This window comes from Aspergillus udagawae (assembly GCF_001078395.1).
Source record: "Aspergillus udagawae IFM 46973 DNA, scaffold_6, whole genome shotgun sequence".
Lineage (NCBI taxonomy): Eukaryota > Fungi > Ascomycota > Eurotiomycetes > Eurotiales > Aspergillaceae > Aspergillus > Aspergillus udagawae.
The window spans coordinates 2,193,897-2,215,193 of NW_025091269.1; the positions used below are offsets into that span (position 1 = coordinate 2,193,897).

Genomic DNA, 21,297 nt, shown 5'->3' on the forward strand with positions numbered 1-21,297 from the left:
ACTGTCTGGCGTGCACATCGTGTGGTCGCACGCATCCCCTTTTGTCTTGGGATACTCTGCTGTTTACTTATAATGTTTGCTGTGTATATTGGCGGCTTTAATCTTTCTGACTTCTTGATAATCTTTTGGATATATGCGTCTTTTAATGAATCTAGTCTGTAATAATATCCAGTATTTATTTACATTCAAACTTTTCAGGCGGATGCAATATGCACAGGGGACGAAATGACGTAGGATGCATCGGACATGGAGGTATCTCGTAATATCATGTGCCAATCGGGAACCGACAGAAGAAATCAAGGAGATGAAGGGTATAGGAAAAGTCGCAGATGGTATATTCAATGTGACCTGAAAATATGCAGTAATCTGAAAATATTGAACAAGAATGGAAATGCAACGATCTACTGGCCATGAGCATGGCCGTAAACCGAAGCTTGAGACCACTTCCCGCGTGCCCTGATCCGCGGTCCGTAGATGTAGAACAGGTACGGGATGGGGATCAGCGCGACAGCCACGAAACCTAGCGTGCTGGCCGCCCAGTTGACGCCCATCTTGCGGAACATGATGCTCGCGAAGAGCGGGAAGCAGCCGGCGAACAGGCTGCGGAGGAAAGTGTTTGCTGCGACGGCGCTGGCGGCGTACTGCTGGAAGGTATCGATGAGGTAGTTCAGGGCGGCCTGGAAGATGGTGAAGAAGCCGAAGCCCATGGAGACGGCGCCGGCGTTGGGGCCGATCCAGTGGATGTTCTTTGCGCCTGTCCAGCCGAAGATGAACAGGCCGGCGGCGAAGAAGACGGATCCGACCATCATCGGAGGGAGACGGGCCTCGGGGACGGGGAAGTTGTTGTTGGCTCTGAAGCGCTCGATGTAGAACCGCTGGTTGAAGAGATTGAGGGCTGCACCAAAGAGAATGCCAATGAGGTAGGAGAGGAAGGGGAGGGCGCCGACCACGGGGTTCCAGCCGCGGACTTCCTGGAATTCGACGGGGAACGATGCGAGACTCAGGTAGAGGATTCCGTAGACGAAGGATGCGTAGAGCGCGACCAGGAAGCAAATCGGGGTGGCTAGCAGTTGGAAGGGCCGAACGAGGTATTTGTTGCCTAGTTCCTTGAGGGTCACGTCCCATTCTTCATGCCGCGCATGTAAAGCCCAGTTGCCGCTCTCGTATCGGAGCCGGCGGGCTTTGTAGACGAGAAGGACGGGTGCGTAGCTTTCGTCGAGGAAGATCACGTCCAGGGCGAGGAAGAACATCATCATGATGCCGGTGATCTGGGGTACATCTGTATTAGGTGCTGTTTATCAAGGCGTATGAGCTGCACTCACATATTGCGTCCATCTCCATCCAAGATAGCTCTGGACGATAGCACCGCCGACGATTGGCCCGAGCACAGGACCACCGACAACGGCCATGGCATACCCAACAATAGCTGCACCCCGCTGCTCCGCGGACCAGATATCGCCCAAAACGCCGCCGGTGTTGGTGACGGGAGCCGAGCCGAAGAATCCCGTGAAAAAGCGAGTAATCATGACGGTCTGCAGATCTTTGGCGGTTGCAGTGCCGAACGAGAATATAGCGGCGATGAAGTAGGGTATGAGAACGGCAGATTTACGCCCGTATACTTCGGAGAGAGGGGCAAATACAAGCGGACCAAGTCCTGAAAAAGTCAGTAAACAAAGTTGGTCGCCCTCATAAATGCCAGTGACCATCACATACCGAACCCAAATAGTAGTAATGTTGTTCCAAGGGTGCTAACTTCCTCTCCAACGCCGAATTGTTTGGAAACTTGAACGGTGCCGGTGGAATAACTGTTTAAGAGTGTCAACATGCTGATGCAGGTGAAGTGTCGTGGCCAGCGGATTTCCGTACATTGAACTTGCCCAAGTCGCACCTATTATTCGTAAACAATCAGTTAGCCCTGGTTGGGTTGCATCTCTGTGAGCGGCTTGTGTATACCCATTGTTGTCAGACCGTATAGCACGGTGGTAACAGCCTTCTTCCTAAATCCCCAGTTCAATGGCCTGTAGGGGTCATCAGGCCCGTCGAAATCCACAATGACATCTTCTGTCGTTTTGCTATGCGACAAAGGGTGCGTGAAACGAGCAGTTTGCCCGGGTTCTCGACTTCGGATTCTCGATATCACTGACTGTGCGCGCTGCTCGAGTACTGACAGCCCCGAGGCCGCAGTGGTCTGCTTTTCCAGCGCTGCGTTGTCGAGTTCATGGCGGCCGGAACCATTTTGTTCGCTTCGAGATTCAGTATCACTATCCGTCGTAGACGTGCGGGAAGACGTGCGGGAGAAATGGTCGTTATCGGTCATGACTTCATAGAAGCAATTTTGCGACGGCGGTAACAAGGTGACCAAAGCTAAGAAACCAAAGAAGTAGGCTATAAGAACATCGACAAGCGAACGTCCTATTTCCAAAATTTGACAGAAATCAAATTCCTTCTGCGTTGAGTGGAAAAGTAATGTTGGCGCAAGAGTTGGGTGGGTGATAACAGAGTTACGACGTCACCCAAGTTCGTAGGGATTATATCTCAGTTCTCTCACACCAAACCAACAATAATAAGATCGAGCGATCAACTGAATCAATGGCACCAGACATGGGGATTTGAGCTCGTTATAAACAAGACTAGTCAAAAAAGGCCCAAAGAATCGTCTTCGTAACGAGCCGTCTTAACCGGACCCTGTCCGTCAAAACGCTAGACTGATCGGACGTCCGATAAGTACCTTTGCTTACAGTCGGAGTAAGTGTTGATTGTGATGTGAACATCTCATGGCTTTAGACTTCAGACAGATTCCTCTCACGAGTGGATGGAAAGACGACAATAGCATGCGATCTATCCGGCATCAACTTATCTACACGAAACATGTCAGCGACTCCATATGCACTCCATCTCAAAAGTGAGACGATCCTCCGTAGCACAAGCATCAGTGACAAGCGGAATATCCGTCGGAATTTTTTCCGAGCCCACGTTTTGAGTCAGAGTGGATGCTTGAGGAAGAATGGATCGCCACCATCGGGCGGTCCATAAAGTGGGACTCGGCAATGGAAGCAACCCTCATGGCCTCGGGATGGGTAATTCTTGCCCGTCGTGGAAGAGCCGCTAAGACGTATGGATCGTTTACTCGTCTCAATGGGGTACCCAAGTCCGGCAAATGGACGGGGATGCGATGCTCCCATATATTATAAGAGCTTTTGTCGAAACAAGCAATGGTTCTTACTTCTTGGCAAAACCACAGATGAAGCTCACAGTCAATCGCCGAAACACCGATATATGGCAGATATATAATGTGACTACAAGCCCAAATAAATTGTCTATCGTGCGATTCTGCCATGACAAGCTTGATAAACCTGTTTCGTACCATCATACAAGTCATATAACCCGATCATGCCCGTAATCCCTAGACCGTCGGATGTGTGCCCTCCCACTTTTGCACTGCTTCCATGGCAGCTGTCACCTTGAGACCTATACGCGCATCAAGCTCGTAGCTCTCCCACTTTGCCGCCTTTTCCAGATACTCTTTGCATTTCCGTACCTTTTCCCTCTCGTACTGTAGCGCGTCCTTTGCGTCGGCAGGCTCGGCAGATTCTTTGTCCGAGTCTTGTTTCGCTCCGCCGTGGTTGGCGATGTATGTTGGGCGTTCCATCCAGAGATTCGCCGCCATTTCGAAGTGGGCCACTGGACAAATCCAATCGTCCTTCAGGTGGCCCTTGAACAATGTTCGGTCCTGGCTAAGGATATCCTCGAGCATTTCTTTTGCCTCGGCGTGTTTGCGCAGCGAGCGGTGAACAGCAGCTCGAAGCAACTTCAAGATCGCTTTCTCCTCTGGGCCCTCTCGTGACCAGGTCTTATTCGCGCTGGATTCACTCCAGGCCAGTTTCTGCAACGACTCCTGCAGCTGCTCGTCCGTCATACGGCTATGGCCGTTCCAAAAGAATATCATTTCCTCAATCGGGTCAACGCCAACCGCATCGACCAGAGGTACCTTCCACTCCTTGGCGCGTGCCTCCCATTTAGCAAACTTGCGAGCCACAAATACATCGAAAGGCAGTTGTCGTGCCATGAAACGCTTCTTTCCCGCTACTGTGGGGGCCATTCGGAAATTTTTCTCAGCTAATTCGGCATGCTCTGCGGCTTTCGCAGAGTCTGTCTCCTTCACGTCCCGGTATAGCGAGAGATGGCACGATCCAGCAATGTAATAATACAATGAGCGGGACCAAGAGTTCAGGTCAACACACTAAGTCAATGCGTTAGTAGGCTCGTCTGCGATTTCTCTCTGTGAACCAGCTTTTACCTCAAGAAAGGAATCTGCGCACAGTTCATACTTGTGCAGATACATGGCGTTCAAGCTTCGCTCGAAAACCCTCAATGCCTCAACCTGCTTCAGGGGGCTGTGTTCCTCCCCACACAGCAGCTCCAGAGCCCTGTCAAGATTTTTGTTGGCGCCACTCATTCTGGACTCCTCGAGTAGCCAAAGCTGACTCTTGGGAAACCGCTCTCTCATCTTCGCAAGCAGCAATTCCAACCGCTTCTGCGGATAACCCTGCACATCCCCGTCTTGGCCGGGGATAGAATCAGGCATGATATCGCAATAACGAACGAACCCGTTGTAGTAGCCGAGAATGGCAAAAGCTGCTATACCTCCGATCAGGTTGTGGAACTTACTGGCCTGCCACAACATTCTCAATCCTCTTTCCTTATCGCCATGGAACCCAATAATACTGAGCAACTTGCTAAAAGAGGGTGGCACCATTGAGATCAGCAAAAGCAGGACACCAAAACAGAAATTGGAACCAGAATGCACAAAGACATCGATCTGATTCTGAAAGATGTCGGAGTCAGGGTCATGGTCGAGGATATCAGCGTTGATCGTGGTCGGAGTTTGACCAGGGTCTTCCGCAACGAGAGCGTCGCCAGAGAGATCCAAATCGGCCAACCTTTCATTTACATGGGCATCCTTGCCAGGTGCGGCAAGTGTATTCGCGGCCGCTTCTCTGACTTTGGCCGAGGAGATGGACGAGCGCGAGGACTGAAGGTTGCTAGAGCTATGCCGCTTGAGAGACGGAACCGATCCAGGCGTTGTAGATTCTACCGGAGTCGCAGTGCGCAATTCCTCCATGTATTTCTGTTCCATCTTCAAAATCGCATCGAGAGTGATGTAAGCTTTCCTGAGTCGGTAGAACGCTTTTATACTCTCCGTGAGGCTCTCATTCAGCACCCCTACTATGGCGCCCATGAGCTGTGCTATTGCCTGGCACAATGCAAACTCGGTTCCTGGCGAATACATCGGCGAGTGGTAGGTATTCGGCGCATGCGAGTTGTGCTGTGCCCTGTGCTGGTCGACGGATGCACTAGTCTCGGCTTCGTTCAGTCGCTCCGATGCTACAAGAGCGTCAGTGAATGACAAACCCCTGACAGCGATTGACTGCAATCTAGAACAGGAGATAAACGCTAAGCCCACCTTGGCGCATGATATCCTGTTCAAATCCCAAAGTCGCCCGAATAAATGCGACCACTCCTCTCCCAAGCTGCACGCAAGTACGAGATTCGGTCAGCACAAAGATGATGTCATATCTCGCAAGGGGTTAAACATACATTATGGAAGCTCGAGGTTCCTTCTGCCAGACCAGCTTCAGCGCCATCGACGTCGTCATTGAGAATCAAAGTGGCAGCTGCAGCAAAAGAATCAGTCTTGGTTCATAAGTCGCATAGTCCAATCGCATGACTTGAATGCGCGAAAGCTGGTGGACAAGCCATTTCAGACATACCCCTCATAGCATCCTCAACTAATCGGCACCGAATGAAATAATCAGTCAAAGCGTCATAATGTAGATCAAAAAGAACACTCACGATCCCGCAACTCGACTAAAGAGTCGAGAGACTGTGTCGAGGCATTGGCAGCAGGCTTCTTGCCATACAGCCATGAACCAACTCGGAACATATTGTGAGAAGTGTTCACTAGGGACCGACGCAATGGCGAAAGGGAAATAAATAATAATATTAAGTTTATTTACGACAAAAGATACCGAATCGAAAATCTCATATCAGACCGAGACGGAGGTGTCCGGACCTGAATGAAGGATGTGACGAAATGGGAGAAATGTCGAGTCTCCCATCAGATACCGACTGAGGGCATGGCTCCAGAGAGAAGCTGAATGTTACGTATGAATACTTCAAAAGGAAGAAGAATAAGCAAGAGAAACGGAAGAAAACAAATGAAGGTTCGGAGTTGTGCTGATGAGAAATAATAATATGTTGAATAATAAGATCATAGACGGCTTTATCGGTTTAGTCCATGGCCCGGGGCGGAGCATTCTGCCCGAGATGGCTATCCACGATCCATTATAGCTGGGAGGGCGCCCATTCCAGTAAGTAATTATTCAAGGATCCGTTTGATATTCCATCATCAACCATTAATGAATCATTCGCTATCTACAGTGCATACTTGAGATCTCTCGTCTATCATCAGTAACTCACCAGTCTAGCTAGCAAGCTCAACGGTGGGTTTGAGGCTCTTGTTGCCTCCTGTTCCGTTAACCCCGGGAGCCTCAGCCTAATGGACTAGGCGTCAAACCTTTCTGCACGGTCACGATGATCATTGGTGGATGGGGACACTGTAATTATCTGAATACGTAGCCTGTTAGTTAGCCTTGTTAAAGTTGCGTCTGTGTTCTGTAGGCTACAGCGTCAGAGAGGGGAGTGGACGCTACCTTGTTAGTTAGGGTCTTCGCCGCGCTGCTCACGGAGTTTTGGCCTGAGGCCGAAGCAGATCGCCACCGCCTTTGACCGACCTTGTCCAGATACCTCATCGAGGTGAACAGACTACTTATCTCTCGACCATATTGATCTACCTCATTGACCACCTTCCTGTCCTGCCTAATATCTAGAAAATTTCCCTTTCACATCAGGAAACCCATCAATCCATTTCCTCGATCCTAACCATTTTCATTTCTCCCTCACACAACGCCGCCATGTCGAACACAACACAGACACAGGATAAGCCCGAAACCTCCGAACAGCCAACACAGCAGAAGCCCACCGTGCTAGAAGAAGACGATGAATTCGAAGATTTCCCAGTCGAAGGTGAGCACCTGTGCTGCCCCGCTCACGGGGAAGCGGGGTACTCTCGTAATGCAACGACGAGCTACTGCTGACCGATGAGCATCTAGACTGGCCTCAAGAGGAAACCGAACAAGCAAACGGAAATAACGTCCATCTGTGGGAGGAGAGCTGGGACGATGATGATGCTGCGGAAGATTTCTCAAAGCAGTTGAAGTACGTTGCTCACGGCGCTGTCGAAGCTAAGCTCACCTTCCCTCATTGCTGGGAGGATGGACGGTGGATTTCACCATGCCACGTCACATCATGCTCCATCTGTCACGTTTTTGCCATCGTTACTGACGATGCGATTGCACTATAGAGAGGAACTCAAGAAAGTCGAAGCATCCCATTAGTATTTATTAGCGCGTTACGGATTTGCGAGAGTGATACCGGTTGAACCGACATGAACCTGGGGTGAACCTTACCGAATGTAAGGCATGCATGCGGTACGGACGAGAATTGATGATCGAAGCTTCGCATACTAGTCAGGCTTAATATACATATGTCTGTCCTGCCTCGAAAGCTGATCAACTATGCGGTTGGTGGTATATCGGCTTGAGGGTTATATGGTACAATGTCTGCAAGGCAGGCCCACAGTGGATAGGCGACCGGTATATCGATTTCTCTACATATCTCCTATCTATTTACAATTAATGCATGAGATGGAACCGTCATGAGACTGCCATGACGCTTGAGGACTACATGTGCTATGCAATGCGAAATTGATCATAGCTTGGCGCTCGTATCTATCAGACCACTATATCAGAAACTTTCTTGATTCGAATACTCTTTTCATTGCTGATTAACTCGTTGGTTTATACATTATATTCATAGAGAACTCGCCTCCCGCTTCTTGAAGGTCTTCATGAACGCGGAAGTCCGCTTTTGATTCAAGACATTATTCTTTCGTTTACTTACTTGACAGCGCAGCAACACCAGGCAGCTCCTTGCCCTCCAGAAGCTCCAGCGAGGCACCACCGCCAGTGGAGACGTGGCTGAGCTTGTCCTCAGCACCGTACTTGGCCGCAACAGTAGCGGTGTCACCACCACCGATGATGACGATGGCGCCGTTCTTGGCGGCATCAACAGCAGCGTCCAGAGTCTGCTTGGTACCGTTGGCAAAAGGCTCCATCTCGAACACACCAGGAGGACCGTTCCAGAGGATGGTCTTGGCCTCGGCAATGGTCTCCTTGTACAGCTTGACACTCTTCTCGCCGACATCCAGGCCCATGTAGCCGTCGGGGATGCCTTCCTCGTCGGTGGCATAGCCGGTCTTGGCGTCGGCAGCGAACTTATCGGCCGTGATGTAGTCGACAGGCAGGACAATCTTGACGTTGTTCTTCTTAGCCTTCTCGATGATATCGCCGACGGTCTTGCTGCCGGCCTCGTCGAACAGACTGTTACCGATCTTGACGTTCTCCAGGGTCTTCTTGAAGGTGAAGGCCATGCCACCAGTGATGATCAGGCTGTTAACCTTGGGCAGCAGGTTGTCGATAAGCTGGATCTTGTCGGAGACCTTGGAACCACCGAGGATGGCCAGGAACGGGCGCGAGGGGCTCTCGAGAGCCTTGGCGAAGTACTCGAGCTCCTTCTTCACGAGGAAGCCAGAGGCCTTCTGGGGCAGGTCAACACCGACCATCGAGCTGTGGGCACGGTGGGCGGTTCCGAACGCGTCGTCTGGAATAAGGTTATTAGCTTCTCCTACGTCAATCCAGACCAAGCAAGAATCCCATGCTTACTGATGTAGATGTCACCTAGGGCCGTCAGGCCCTTGCGGAACTCGGTAACCGCCTCCTTGTCGGCCTTGACCTTCTTGCCCTCCTCGTCCTTGTAGCTACCTTCCTCCTCGGCGTGGAAACGCAGGTTCTCAAGCAGAATGACCTGGCCGCCCGAGGCCTTGTTGACGGTCTCCTCCACCTCCTTGCCAACGCAGTCCTCGGTGAAGATGACGCTCTTGCCGAGCAGCTTCTCCAGCTCAGGAACAACAGGCTTCAAGCTGTACTTGGGGTTCTTCTTGCCGTCGGGACGGCCAAGGTGGGACATGAGGATGACGGCCTTGGCGCCCTGGTCGATGGCATACTTGATGGTGGGCAGAGCACCGACGATACGCTGGGGGTTGGTGACCTCCTTCTTCTCATTGAGAGGGACGTTGAAGTCGACCTGCCAGGGACGGGGGACATGTTAGCCATTGCGCGCTCAAAGCATGGTTCTCTCCCGCAACTCAATCGTCGATTGGCTCATGGATTTGGTTTCAGCACAACGTACCCGGATCAAGACACGCTTGTCCTTGAGGTCGACGTCCGTGATAGCAAGCTTGTTGGTGAGAGACATTGTGTATGGTGTTTCTATCAAATTGTAGGCCGGGTCAGCTGATGGGGCCTGGAGAACGAGAAGCACGACGAGTATACCTTTGGATTCACTAAACAGACAAAGTAGACTGAAAACTCCTATCCTAATATGCTCACGGTGAGCCTAGTTCGATCAACTTCGGTTCGACGGCGGGGTAATTGGCATTGTTTGTTAAGGTCGACTGTGGTGGGGCTTCCGGTGAGAGATTCGCTGACCTTCGGGCTGATGCGGGACTGATGTCAGAGTCCAGGATCGATGACGGAAGGCTCCGGGCCTGGTAGAATATTGTGCCTGCGAATTCTCGATAGCCTCGGATGCAAAGAGGGCTGATCCGCATGTTTTCCGTAGTTATTCGCTGCTGGGACTATGAATAGACATTCATCACTCTGTTGGAGATGATGCAGATTGTTGGAGAGTTGCTTTAGGTAGGATCTTAGTCTACAGAACACCCGTTCCAAGTCACGCAGTTCAAGGAAACCTGGAAGAATTGGCGATTTTGAATAGTCCATGATTTGCTCTCTGGATGATGATCATTTATGAGAACGAGGATTGACACCTTTTTGAGTTTCCGGGAAATTGACCTGAACACCATTGTCCATAGAAGAAAGAAAGGAAAAGCCCCCCGAGCATTTACAACGCCTGACAACCACAGAAACAAAGAAGAGCAATGAGAGATATATGGTCAAAGAAACGCGGAAACAAACCAATGCTGCCGCTGTATTCCGTCTATTCTTCCTCGGCCGAGTTGGTCAACGACAGGTATGCGGTCCAAGCAATACCGACAGTAGATACGAATGGCTGTGACTCGCGTTTAGCACCATCCATATTCGTCATGTTAAGATTTCACCTACAATTTGGAATTGAATTGGCATAACCCGGAAGTTGATGATCTGCACAGCAGGCCACAAGACGTAGTTTGCCTTCAGGGTCGGCAAGTAGACGTCCTGGAACTTGCGGGTCAACACTCTTTTCCCTCCTCCCTCCGCGACAGTCATGAATGTGAAGAAGCACGCCAGACCTTTATCAATACCGTCAGCCAAACTCTTATCTCGAAAATCAGAGGATGTCCATACCGAAAGGAGCGAACATGAGCTGATCAACACAAACCCGCTTCAAAGCCGGTAACGTTGGGCTCTTTTTGGTCAGTGGAAATGCTCGCGACAGGAAGCCGAACCACTTGAATTGTATAGGCGCCATGAAGAAACCGTATGACATAAATCGGGTGAGTCGTTCGAAATCAAACGGAGGAGGAATGTGCTTCGCATGTCCCAGTTCTCCCAAGGGTGGCGGCCGTTCCTTGTCCATCTCGTGGATCTCGATCGAGAGGAGATCGCCGTCTTGCCTATTTCGTACTGTCGAATGGGCCTTGACGGCTGTGATCACCTGGGCCACCGTATCTGCGATTCCACCAAGCACCTAAATCAAACGCTTCGTTAGTCGTGACCTCCGGAAACGAAAGCAGGCAAAGCGAGAGGCTTTCGACAGGTTCGTACCGCGTTGGTGACCATTGTGGTCAGGACTGCAAAAAGTGTCAAGTTAGTGAAATGCAACACATCCGCACATGTCTTGATCGAGCCTTACCAGGCCGGTCCGCATAGTAGGAGTTGAATTTGGCCGCAAGGCGCATTGCAACCGCCATCTCGATGAGAAAGATTATCGTATGTAGCAGAGGCTACAAAAAGAGAAAGTCGACAGAGTCAGTACAGATCGCAACATTGGACGCACAGAATGAAAGGACCCGTTCGGAAGGTGCTCGGAAAGAGGCAGTGTCTGGAATGGGGAGAATTGTGCATTATCGTGGCTACATACCAGTCGTCCATAGATATATCTTCTGTTAAGGCCATCCAAAATTCTTCGACGCGCTAGGGAAAACATTATGGAGCGAACTGAGATAGGAAAAGTCGTAGTATATCCTAATGGAAAGAGACCGAAGACAAGTTTTCCGGTCGGCGGGCTTGAGCGACAGTATGACGCAAAGTATGGGGCTGGAGGCAAAGGTGGCAGGGAAAAACCAGCAACACAGGCCTTTTAATAATAAGATATCTTGCGTTCGGTCACGTCAGCAGCATGTATTCCAAGGATGAACAAATGATGGACACAAACGAAGTGGATGAACTACGCAGTATATCCACCTGGTCTGAAGGAGAACCCCGGACAGTTCAACTGCATGTAACGATCCAACGGGGTTTTCATAAGGCATCCGCATGATCCTTATGGCCAGCCCACAAATGATTAATTAGCCTTTCGTCTAGTGTACGCCTTGCCGCCCCCCATTCCCCGCTAATATATACACCTAATAGATCACTACTGCTTTTGCCTCTGATTGTGTACGAAGTCCGCTAATTTGATGATAATCAGGTAGTATCAAGTGGTAAATTGTCAGACATTAATGCCAATAAAAAATATAGGGCCACAAATTAGGGTATATCATACATTTTTCTGGCTACTTGGCCTACTCTATCTTGGAGAGACTCCTTTTACAGATCGGGCGCTTGAGGCATCCTTCAGAAAGACAAGTAATCTATACTGCACATGGTACACCCTTTCGATCAAAGGCTACTATGTCGGGAAGATCTCTGATATCGGTGGTTTCGTTCGAATTGGCGTCCACAAGGCGCACGGCTTCTAAGTGAAGAGGCCCCACTGCAAGGGGAAGCAGTTTCAACTCGGTTGAATAGCACGTTCCCGGTGGAAGGGGGCTGATTACGTGTTAGTCAATATCTTCTTATGAAATAGGCCTTCAAAAAGAGACCTACCCAATGCGTATGTCCGTGCTGAGGCATACGAGCTCAGCTTCCTGGCCCGCCACGCTCTTTTGCATCGCATGGACAATGTTATCGTCCGTCACTGCTTCTGCAACCCCATCCTCTTTACGACTCGAGATGGATGACGAGGAAGGTCTGGCTACATGTCCTCTCGGATCGGCTCGTTTCCTGCGAGGAATGGCAATCATGGCGAATTTACGCGCACTCGTAGATCGGTTGACAATAAACACATCCCAGGAGAATGGCTTGCCAACTTCCACCTTATCGGGACCAGAGAACGAGATTGTGACTCCCATGTCCATGATCGAAGAGGCTCTGTCTCTCAAGGAGCTCAGGCTGGGAGGAGGACCGCCGGCTGCGACGTTCACTTGATTTGGCCCCACAGAAAGACTTGCTGGGCGGTTACTGCGTTGCAAGGCTTGACTAGGACCACCGAAGGTTGGATTCAAGACCATGGAGAAGTCAATGTTTGTCTTCCATTGCATCAGAATTCGTGGGTGGCAGTCTTCTGATACTTGGATGACTGCCTCTAGGGATATATCCAAGACGCTGACTAACACGGTGGTCGAGGGACTCGGATCCTGGCTGTACTCAGGTGTCAATTTATAGATTAGAGTCACATCGTCCCTTGGGCGACATATGATCGGGGGCTTGAGGCCGGGATCTTCAGATAAGGTTTCAATCTTCCCATCTGATAACCGAAGTTCGGCTTTATCGAATAACACATCGCAGTTAAGAAATGGCGTGACCTCAAAATCCAGACTTGCAACTGTCGTAGGTCGCCCAGAGAACGAGTTCAGTCGAGAGTACCGTATCCTGGCGCTAGCTGCAGGAACCACACGGATGGGATGACCTGATCGTTGCTGGACATTGTATATAGGATCTTCGCTATATTGCGCAGGTACGACTCGTAGAAGCCTGGACGCAGGTAGGAAAGGGTCAATTTTGTTCAAAGCTTTGTCTGTTGACAAAGGTTGCAAGATATTTATCGAGGCTGGAACCAGTGGAGGAAGGTAGTCGTCGTCAGGGGACTCTTGTTGTTGACTATCACTCAGATTGAGACTGGCTGAGGCTATGAAGATAAGCGAAGGGTGTTGGATCCGTATGCGAGGGCGCCCTGAATATGCCAATCAGTAAAAACACAACTGGAGTGTCAGACATCAGTGAACTTACTGAGAAACGTCTCAATACTCCAGATCACATACACATGATTACCGCTCCCTGTCTCACCTTCAAACTCATTCACGACTACCAGCGGTTCCTCCTGCCCACTTACAACCCCTGAGAATATCAGGTCCCTCGTAGGAGTCGGATTCTCAGAGACTGCCTCGGCGGGGTCGATGGCAAAAACGTCAAGCTTGACTTCAAGGTTTGGAAGATGATGTTTCAAGCTCGCCCGCGAGCAATCGGACAATCTGAGAACGATGCACGCGGTGCAAAATTCATCTGTAATACTTTACATGAGTAAGAGATAGGAGTCCGATCAGGAGGTTGTCTTTCCGCGTACCGAAGAACAAGAGTGACCGCTGAGGTATTAAGGACAGTACAGAAGATAGATCGGCAGCGCCCCCTTCCAACGCTTTCGCCAGAGCAGCCTCCAGATCTATATTTGAAGCATGTGGGACAACTGTATCTAGCACAGCATGTCTCAGGAATTCTCCAGGGATATCAAGACTCGGCATAACGAAAGCACATGCTCGCGCGTCACTTGCAACAAATGTCTTAAACAACTAGAAACCCGAGCAACTCTAATAAAATGTCGTTCAATGATTATTGTAGCGTGAAATGACCATTTTCCAGTGTTATTTTATGCCAATTCTGGTGATGACTATGATAAGGAAGAGTTGGGGTTCCGATGCAAACATAACAAACAATCCTCACTAGCCAAGGGAAACTAACGGGACAGCTTCGCCTGTCATCTACATTTTCCGCGCATCAGGATCTTCATCCATTGCAGGGCAACTTTCCTTCCTTGGGAACATTTGCTCATCAAGCATTATGAATCCGATGACTGGACCAGCAGCTGCATCCCCTCTGTGGCAGGAGGCGCGCAATGCGGACGGCAGAGTGTATTATTACAATGTTCAGACCAAAGCTACACAGTGGCAGAAACCCGTCGAATTGATGACTCCTGTCGAGGTTTGTTTGCTATTCCGAGTCTCGCTGTGCTCATGTTTGTGCTAATGCTTTCCTTACGTTCACAGCGAGCTCTAGCCAATCAGCCATGGAAAGAATATACTGCTGAGGGTGGACGGAAATACTGGTACAACACGGAAACTAAGCAAAGCACTTGGGAGATGCCGGATGTTTACAAAAATGCTTTGGCGCAGGTTCAGGCACCTCAACCGGCCCCTGTAGCGTAAGGAAGCTCCAGTTGCTTAGATGTGCCGCCCGATACTAACCAGGTTTTGCCGCAGGGCTCCAACGTTTGTCGCAGGCGGAGTCAGCTCGTTTCCCTCCCATCCACAACAGCGTGACCGCGACGATTATGACCGAGGCTATGGCGACCGGCGCGGTGGTTTTGGCTCCATGGATGTCAATGGAATTTCGGCCGCCCAGGCACTGGGAACTGCGCAGGCAGAGCCAGAGTATAATTCCCTCGAAGAAGCTGAGAACGCGTTTATGAAGATGCTCAAGCGCCACAACGTTCAGGCTGACTGGTCTTGGGAGCAGACGATGCGCGTGACTATCAAAGATCCTCAATACCGTGCTTTGAAGGACCCCAGAGACCGAAAGGCAGCGTTTGAGAAGTACGCGGCCGAGCTCCGCATGCAGGAGAAGGATCGAGCCAAGGAGAGATTTGCTAAGCTTAGAACCGACTTTAATACTATGCTGAAAAGTCATCCTGAGATCAAGCACTATAGCCGCTGGAAGACGATCCGCCCCATTATCGAAGGCGAGACGATCTTCAGGTCCACCAACGATGAGAACGAAAGGCGGCAGCTCTTCGAGGAGTATATACTCGAACTGAAGAAGGAGCACGTGGAGCAGGAGGCTGCGCGGCGTAGGGCTGCACTCGATGAGCTGGTCAATATCATGAATTCTTTGAACCTGGAGCCTTACACGCGGTGGTCTGAAGCACAGGCTATAATCCAGTCAAATGACAAGATTCAAAGCGATGATAAGTTCAAGACCCTGAGCAAGTCTGATATTTTAACCGCTTTTGAAAATCACATCAAGTCCCTTGAGCGGGCGTTCAATGATGCACGTCAACAGCAGAAGGCAGCAAAGGCGAGAAGAGAACGCCACGCTCGTGAGAACTTCATCGAGCTCTTGAAGGAACTGAAGGCTCAAGGCAAGATCAAAGCTGGCAGCAAGTGGATGAACATTTACCCGTTGATTCACGAGGATCCACGCTACCTTGCAATGCTAGGTAATTCCGGTTCTACTCCGTTGGATCTCTTTTGGGACATGGTAGAAGAAGAGGAACGATCGTTGCGGGGGCCACGGAATGACGTGTTGGATGTTCTCGATGTAAGGCCTCTTACACCCTGTTTCGTTTTGAACGTATTCACTGACATGTTCCCCTTAGGATAAACGCTTTGATGTCACACCAAATACCACGTTTGAAGAGTTTCAGTCTATCATCCTTTCAGACCGCCGCACGGCGAACCTCGATTCTGACATACTCCAACTCCTCTTTGATCGCATCAAAGAGAAAGCTATCCGGAGAAGCGAGGAGGAGAAGCATGCTGCGGATCGTCATCAGCGACGTGCTATCGATGCCTTACGCTCGCGGATGAAACGTCTGGAACCTCCTATACGCCCAACCGACACTTGGGACCAAGTGCGTCCGAGGATCGAGAAACTGGAGGAATACAAGGCGATTGAATCAGATGAGCTTCGTCAAGTGGCTTTTGACAAGTTCATCCGCCGGTTGAAGGAGAAGGAGGAGGACGTGGACAGGGAGCGGGAGCGCGATCGAGACAGAGATCGAGGAAGCCGGCGAGAACATTACGATCGCGAACACCGTAGAGGCGAGAGACGAGGGCCTCCTAGTCGTCTCAGTCGCACACCTGAGCCCGACGCCTACGAAGCAGACCGTCGTAAAGCTCAGGCCGATCGCGAGCGGACTTACAGGAAAGTCAGCGGCTTATCTCCGATCCGCGAGAAGCGCGACGATCGGGACCGTGACAGGGATCGCGAGAGAGAGAAGGACCGAGACCGTTACCGCGATCGGGATTGGGATCGAGAGCGCAGCTCTCGATCTCTGAGCCACTATGACCGTGAACGAAGGGATCGGGAAGAAGAGCGCGAAAGACTCTATCGCACTCGCGGTGACCCTCGTGGAGGTCGGGATGAGCTGGATTACGGTGGCGACACACGAAGCATCGTCAGCAACGACCGGAGGCGCCGGAGAGACAGCGATACAGAAAGCGTCGCTAGCCGCTCTGCGAAGCGCTATCGGCGTGAGAGTCGCGAGCGAGACCGTAGCAGGGGTTCCAAGAGGGACAGGGAGCGTCAAGAACCAACTCCTGCCGCGGAGGAAGCCAAGAAAGAAGAAAAGGCTGTGCACTCTGGCAGTGAAGAGGGAGAAATCGAGGAGGACTAGTCGGTTGATGTACGTAGCTGTGTATTGGTAATCCTACAATTCCTGGTTGGATGGGAGATTGGCATTTCATCTACATGAAGTTGACTACATAGGCGTATGTATCTCCTCCCATATGAGAGAGGCACACAAGTCGTACCCTTTAGTAGATATGCCATGGGTCGTATTTATGTTTTTCCGCTTGATACTGAGCAATACAGCAAAGAGAGATATATATCGGTAGCACAGGTTGATCCGCGTCGTTCAGCACATGGCTATGTCTAGCCGATCACTCAGAATGACTTAGTGGAGGAGTTGTATTAGAATATGTTTGGCTGGCACTTCACTCTGGCAGATACATATATATGCACTTCATCGTTCATACCCATCCAACACCATACCTGCAAGATGATCACACTAGCCATTAACAGAAAGAAGTAAGACAGTGGAGAACCAAATAGCTTATATATGCTACCTGAGATCTATGACAGTGGCCATCCTAACTTGACCATTTCCCAGCTCCCTTTTGTCTTCACTGAATCTGAACACATTGGTCATGGGACCATCTATACATATCATAACATCATCGAAGAATTTTGAGAGACCCAACTCCGAATATGATCACGCCAGCCAAAGCACACCAATAACCAGTAAAACCCACGTTGGCCCAAGTTGCCTGCATTCTGCTTACAACGAAGATAGGATGGCTGGACCAACAGGGTGCGCGGATATGGGGCATCAGAAGGGACGAAGACGGATGACGACATGTGAACACAGCGAAGTGTGAACCGGGAACAGATGAACCAACTGTCCCTACTCAACGTTGTCATCATCGTCATCCTCCTCCTCATCCGAAGCACCAGCTAGATCGCCAACGAGGCACACGCCACGGCTGCGGCGACGCGGGGCCCCAGGAACGCCGAATAACGCCACTAAACGAAGGGTTTTCCATTGACCACGACGTCGCCGCTGGTCAGCGTCGCGACCATCGTCCCTGTGATGGTTGCGATTATGTTTGCCTGGAATGACCTTTTCAACTCTCTTCCTCCAAGAAGTACTAAAGATGAAGCATGTTAGCATGGCGTAAACTAAATCTGCACGGGTCGGATTTGGGTGACTTACGAAGTTGCCAGCCAACTTCTGCTCCTGGTCCATCTGACTGTTGTATTTGTTAATACGAGGACGGTAACTGTTGGGATCACGACGGAAGGTGACATCCAGGTTTCTCAAGAAAGTGTTGCAACCGGTGACCAGCGACTCTGGGGTATTGGCGTGCGCGTCAACAGAAGGCTTGCCGTCAAAGACAATGACACGGTCAGCAAGATAGGTGGCCATGATGAAATCGTGCTCGACAATGAAAGCGGTCTTCTTGGTGTGCATGATGAAACGCTTGATGACTCTGGCAGTCACAATACGTTGTTCGGAGTCAAGGTAAGCGCTAGGCTCGTCAATGACGTAGATATCGGCCGGCATTCCGAGGGCAAGGACAATAGCAACACGTTGCAATTCACCACCAGACAGGTTCTGAACTTCCTGGTCGATGAAGTCATCAATCTTGAGGGGCTTGTAGACATCGGTCTGGAACTGAGGCGAAAGGAAAGCAGCCTTGATACGCTTGAAGAAGAGCTGACGCACGGTACCCTGGAACTTGGGTGTGATCTTCTGAGGCTTCATGCTGATGTGCATGCGGGGCATGCTGACGTTGCCGTCAGGCTTCTCGGCACCAGCGAGCATTCTACAGAAAGTAGTCTTGCCAGTTCCGTTCTCACCCATCATGACAATGATTTCAGAGTCAGTGAATGAACCGGAGTCGACCTTCAGGTGGAAATTGCCAAGAGTCTTCTCCATGCTCGGGTAGCTGAAAGCACGGGCCCTGTCAACCATGAAGTCATCGCCAGCCTCAGCCAGACGGAAAGTCAGAGACTCCTCTCGGAACCGAAGATTCTCGGTGGGTATGTGACCATCCAGGAAGATATTGATACCTTCACGGACAGAAGCAGGAAGTGTAACAACACCGTAGACAGCAGGTCTACCGTAAAGCACACAGACAAAGTCGGAAAGATAGTCAAGGACGGACAGATCGTGCTCGACAACAATGACGTAGTCATCAGGGCGCAGAAGCTCACGAATAGAGCGGGCTGCCGCCAAACGCTGTTTGACATCGAGGTAGGAAGATGGCTCGTCAAACATGTACCTACAGTTCTGTTAGTGAGAGCGGATATGACTGCATGCTGGTGGTGCTTACACGTCGGCCTTCTGCACGCAAACAAGACCAATAGCGAAACGTTGAAGTTCACCACCAGACAAGTGGTCAATGTCACGGTCCTGTACCTGTCTGAGTTCTACGAATAAAGTCAGTTTCGTTGATTTAGAAGTTGTGTTCATCAAAAAGCCATACCAAGAGCATCCATGATGCGCTCCAAGTTGTCCATCTGAGAGCGAGCCTTGATGAGATCCCCGACGTTCTTGACCGGACCCTTCACAGCCCGAGGAATCTGGTCGACATACTGGGGCTTGACCACGGCCTTCAGGTTGTCTTCTAGGACCTTGGTAAAGTAGTCTATGAAAGTTAGAAATCATAGACGAGTTATCCAGAACTTTTTGTGACTCGGCAGTATACGTACTCTGCAGTTCGGAACCACGGAAGTATCTCAGAATCTCTTCCCAATCGGGAGGGTTGTCGTAGCGTCCGAGATTGGGCTTCAGCTTGCCGCTAAGAATCTTCAAAGCAGTACTCTTTCCGATACCGTTTGTTCCAACAAGACCAAGGACCTGACCGGGACGGGGCATAGGGAGACGGTGAAGCTTGAAGCTGTTGGCCGAATAACGGTGGGTGACCTGAGTTTCCAAGTTTGTGGGCAAGTTGATAATGTGGATGGCACCGAAAGGACATTTCTTAGGACAGATACCGCAACCGATGCAAAGGCGTTCCGAGATGAAGGCGATCTTGGACTCCGGCGTCACTTCGATACAGAGCTTTCCGGTACGGACGACGGGGCAAGACTTTTTACACTCTTGGCGACATTTCTGTGACGATCAGCCATGCTATGGATATGAGAGTAAGATCTCGAATTCAATCATACCTTGGGTTTGCACTACAGAACAGAAGGTATCAGGGTAAGTAAATGCGACGCGACCATGATATAGCTTCTCGCGGGGCAAACGAAGTAACTCACTTTGTCACTATTGACAATGGCAATACTATATCGAGTAGAAACAATTAGCACTCGGTTCTCGAGAAATTGTGGATATTCCGAGAAACAGACTCACCGAGTAAGCTTGTCAGACATGGTGCCCAAGTATCAGATTGAAAAGCACACGCAGACAGATAATTAACAGACGCAAATCTCCTTGACCAAGCAAGATGTAGCAGCAAGTATGGCTCTGACGTGACCTCTAGCAGATGCGTAGATGACGTCGCGACAGCTGTCCTGGCTGATTTTATAGAAAAGAGCCAGAAACCCGGGCAAGAAAAGCTGACAACGAGCCACTAGATATGAATACAAGCGGAGGAGAGCGAGGTTTCTTTATGGAGGCGTCGAAAATGAGGGGCTCTCAATGGGGGGAGAGAAAACCATGTCTGGCATTGTGGGCACATTGTTGATGCCTCAGGCCACCAGTCGGTTTCTTTTAGGTTGAGTTCCTAAGGCTCTACATTATTATTTCCCTGGCTGGTGATTGGCCCTCGGTCCGTTCCTCGAAAAATTTCTCTTCAAAGCCGGTCCAGGATGGAAAATTACTGCGCCGTCCTCCGAAGCAGTGAATTTCTACTAGCCGGTGTGAGTCGGCCACGTGATGCCCCAGGTGCCGCCATACCTGTTGGGGACTCGCTTGTGGGCTCACTAAACTGTATAGGGTATAGAGTGGTCTAGCAGCCTTGAGTCTCAGGCCGCAAAGCCGACTCTTCACTGCGACTCGTCCACCTCCCAGCCCGCAGCCCGGCGGCCAACCTTACCTCTCTTTCTTACTCCCTCATCATATTATTCTCCCATCCGTATCTGGTGTTGCTCACTGTCTCTCCACCACCCACTTTTATCATTCTTTCTCCAACACCAACATATCGATCCCTATTGATTCAACATTGTCTCGTACGTTCCTCCCTTTTTCGGGGTCACCTCGCTATGAATTGTGAGTATTTCCTTCTCTTTTCCTAGCTTTACAGTCCGTGTCCTGCTTCTGTTGGCTGGGGTACTTCTCCACGTTATCGACCCACCGAACTCAAGAATATCGTTGCATCTTTCTGCCCTCTTGTCTCTGAAGTCTCTGAGTCGTCTGGGCTGTCTGTCGGCTCTGACCCTGGTTCTGGGATTGACGCTCGCCCTCCTTTTTCGCCGTCGTTCCCTCAATACTTCCTGTCGCGTTCTATCCAACCCGTCATCCAAACCATGTCCTTGCATCATACCTTGTCTCCTGTCGGCTATCACAGGCTTCCTAGCTTCTATTTGCAGGAATTGGAGTCGCGTAGTGCTGCTCTACACATACCTGTGCCTTTCGTGCCGCTTCGACACAGAATCAAGGTTCAATGCTGACTTTTCTCTTCATCAACAGCCA

The 21,297-nt window shown here is 50.4% G+C and overlaps 8 protein-coding genes across 8 annotated transcripts; 2 read left to right on the forward strand and 6 right to left on the reverse strand.

Moving 5' to 3' along the window:
- Window positions 1-401: 401 nt before the first annotated feature.
- Window positions 402-2,317, reverse strand: Aud_008519 (MFS transporter; the record flags this gene model as incomplete). The annotated part of the gene is made up of 5 exons (XM_043293393.1): window positions 402-1,268; window positions 1,323-1,654; window positions 1,714-1,805; window positions 1,867-1,888; window positions 1,954-2,317. 5 exons carry the CDS (start codon window positions 2,315-2,317, stop codon window positions 402-404), a joined length of 1,677 nt encoding a protein of 558 aa, XP_043149328.1.
- Window positions 2,318-3,403: 1,086 nt separating this feature from the next.
- Aud_008520 (TTC39/IML2 family protein) lies at window positions 3,404-5,944 on the reverse strand (the record flags this gene model as incomplete). Its single annotated transcript, XM_043293394.1, has 6 exons — window positions 3,404-4,240; window positions 4,298-5,385; window positions 5,465-5,531; window positions 5,599-5,675; window positions 5,772-5,789; window positions 5,854-5,944. The coding sequence occupies 6 exons, from the start codon at window positions 5,942-5,944 to the stop codon at window positions 3,404-3,406; spliced, it is 2,178 nt and encodes a 725-aa protein (XP_043149329.1).
- Window positions 5,945-6,974: 1,030 nt separating this feature from the next.
- On the forward strand, window positions 6,975-7,457 carry Aud_008521 (proteasome regulatory particle lid subunit SEM1; the record flags this gene model as incomplete). The annotated part of the gene is made up of 3 exons (XM_043293395.1): window positions 6,975-7,086; window positions 7,173-7,278; window positions 7,424-7,457. The coding sequence occupies 3 exons, from the start codon at window positions 6,975-6,977 to the stop codon at window positions 7,455-7,457; spliced, it is 252 nt and encodes an 83-aa protein (XP_043149330.1).
- A 557-nt stretch (window positions 7,458-8,014) lies between these two features.
- pgkA (phosphoglycerate kinase pgkA) lies at window positions 8,015-9,790 on the reverse strand (the record flags this gene model as incomplete). The annotated part of the gene is made up of 4 exons (XM_043293396.1): window positions 8,015-8,781; window positions 8,844-9,264; window positions 9,370-9,523; window positions 9,570-9,790. The coding sequence occupies 4 exons, from the start codon at window positions 9,788-9,790 to the stop codon at window positions 8,015-8,017; spliced, it is 1,563 nt and encodes a 520-aa protein (XP_043149331.1).
- Window positions 9,791-10,179: 389 nt separating this feature from the next.
- Window positions 10,180-11,092, reverse strand: Aud_008523 (Mpv17/PMP22 family protein; the record flags this gene model as incomplete). The annotated part of the gene is made up of 5 exons (XM_043293397.1): window positions 10,180-10,251; window positions 10,305-10,471; window positions 10,527-10,869; window positions 10,947-10,972; window positions 11,035-11,092. The coding sequence occupies 5 exons, from the start codon at window positions 11,090-11,092 to the stop codon at window positions 10,180-10,182; spliced, it is 666 nt and encodes a 221-aa protein (XP_043149332.1).
- Window positions 11,093-11,974: 882 nt separating this feature from the next.
- On the reverse strand, window positions 11,975-13,900 carry Aud_008524 (TRAPP trafficking subunit Trs65 domain-containing protein; the record flags this gene model as incomplete). The annotated part of the gene is made up of 4 exons (XM_043293398.1): window positions 11,975-12,152; window positions 12,210-13,335; window positions 13,392-13,664; window positions 13,726-13,900. The coding sequence occupies 4 exons, from the start codon at window positions 13,898-13,900 to the stop codon at window positions 11,975-11,977; spliced, it is 1,752 nt and encodes a 583-aa protein (XP_043149333.1).
- A 316-nt stretch (window positions 13,901-14,216) lies between these two features.
- Window positions 14,217-16,770, forward strand: Aud_008525 (snoRNA-splicing protein PRP40; the record flags this gene model as incomplete). Its single annotated transcript, XM_043293399.1, has 4 exons — window positions 14,217-14,357; window positions 14,423-14,577; window positions 14,636-15,692; window positions 15,751-16,770. The coding sequence occupies 4 exons, from the start codon at window positions 14,217-14,219 to the stop codon at window positions 16,768-16,770; spliced, it is 2,373 nt and encodes a 790-aa protein (XP_043149334.1).
- A 789-nt stretch (window positions 16,771-17,559) lies between these two features.
- Aud_008526 (ATP-binding cassette domain-containing protein) lies at window positions 17,560-20,036 on the reverse strand (the record flags this gene model as incomplete). The annotated part of the gene is made up of 6 exons (XM_043293400.1): window positions 17,560-18,940; window positions 18,992-19,088; window positions 19,145-19,306; window positions 19,371-19,773; window positions 19,923-19,947; window positions 20,017-20,036. The coding sequence occupies 6 exons, from the start codon at window positions 20,034-20,036 to the stop codon at window positions 17,560-17,562; spliced, it is 2,088 nt and encodes a 695-aa protein (XP_043149335.1).
- Between the last annotated feature and the right edge of the window lie 1,261 nt (window positions 20,037-21,297).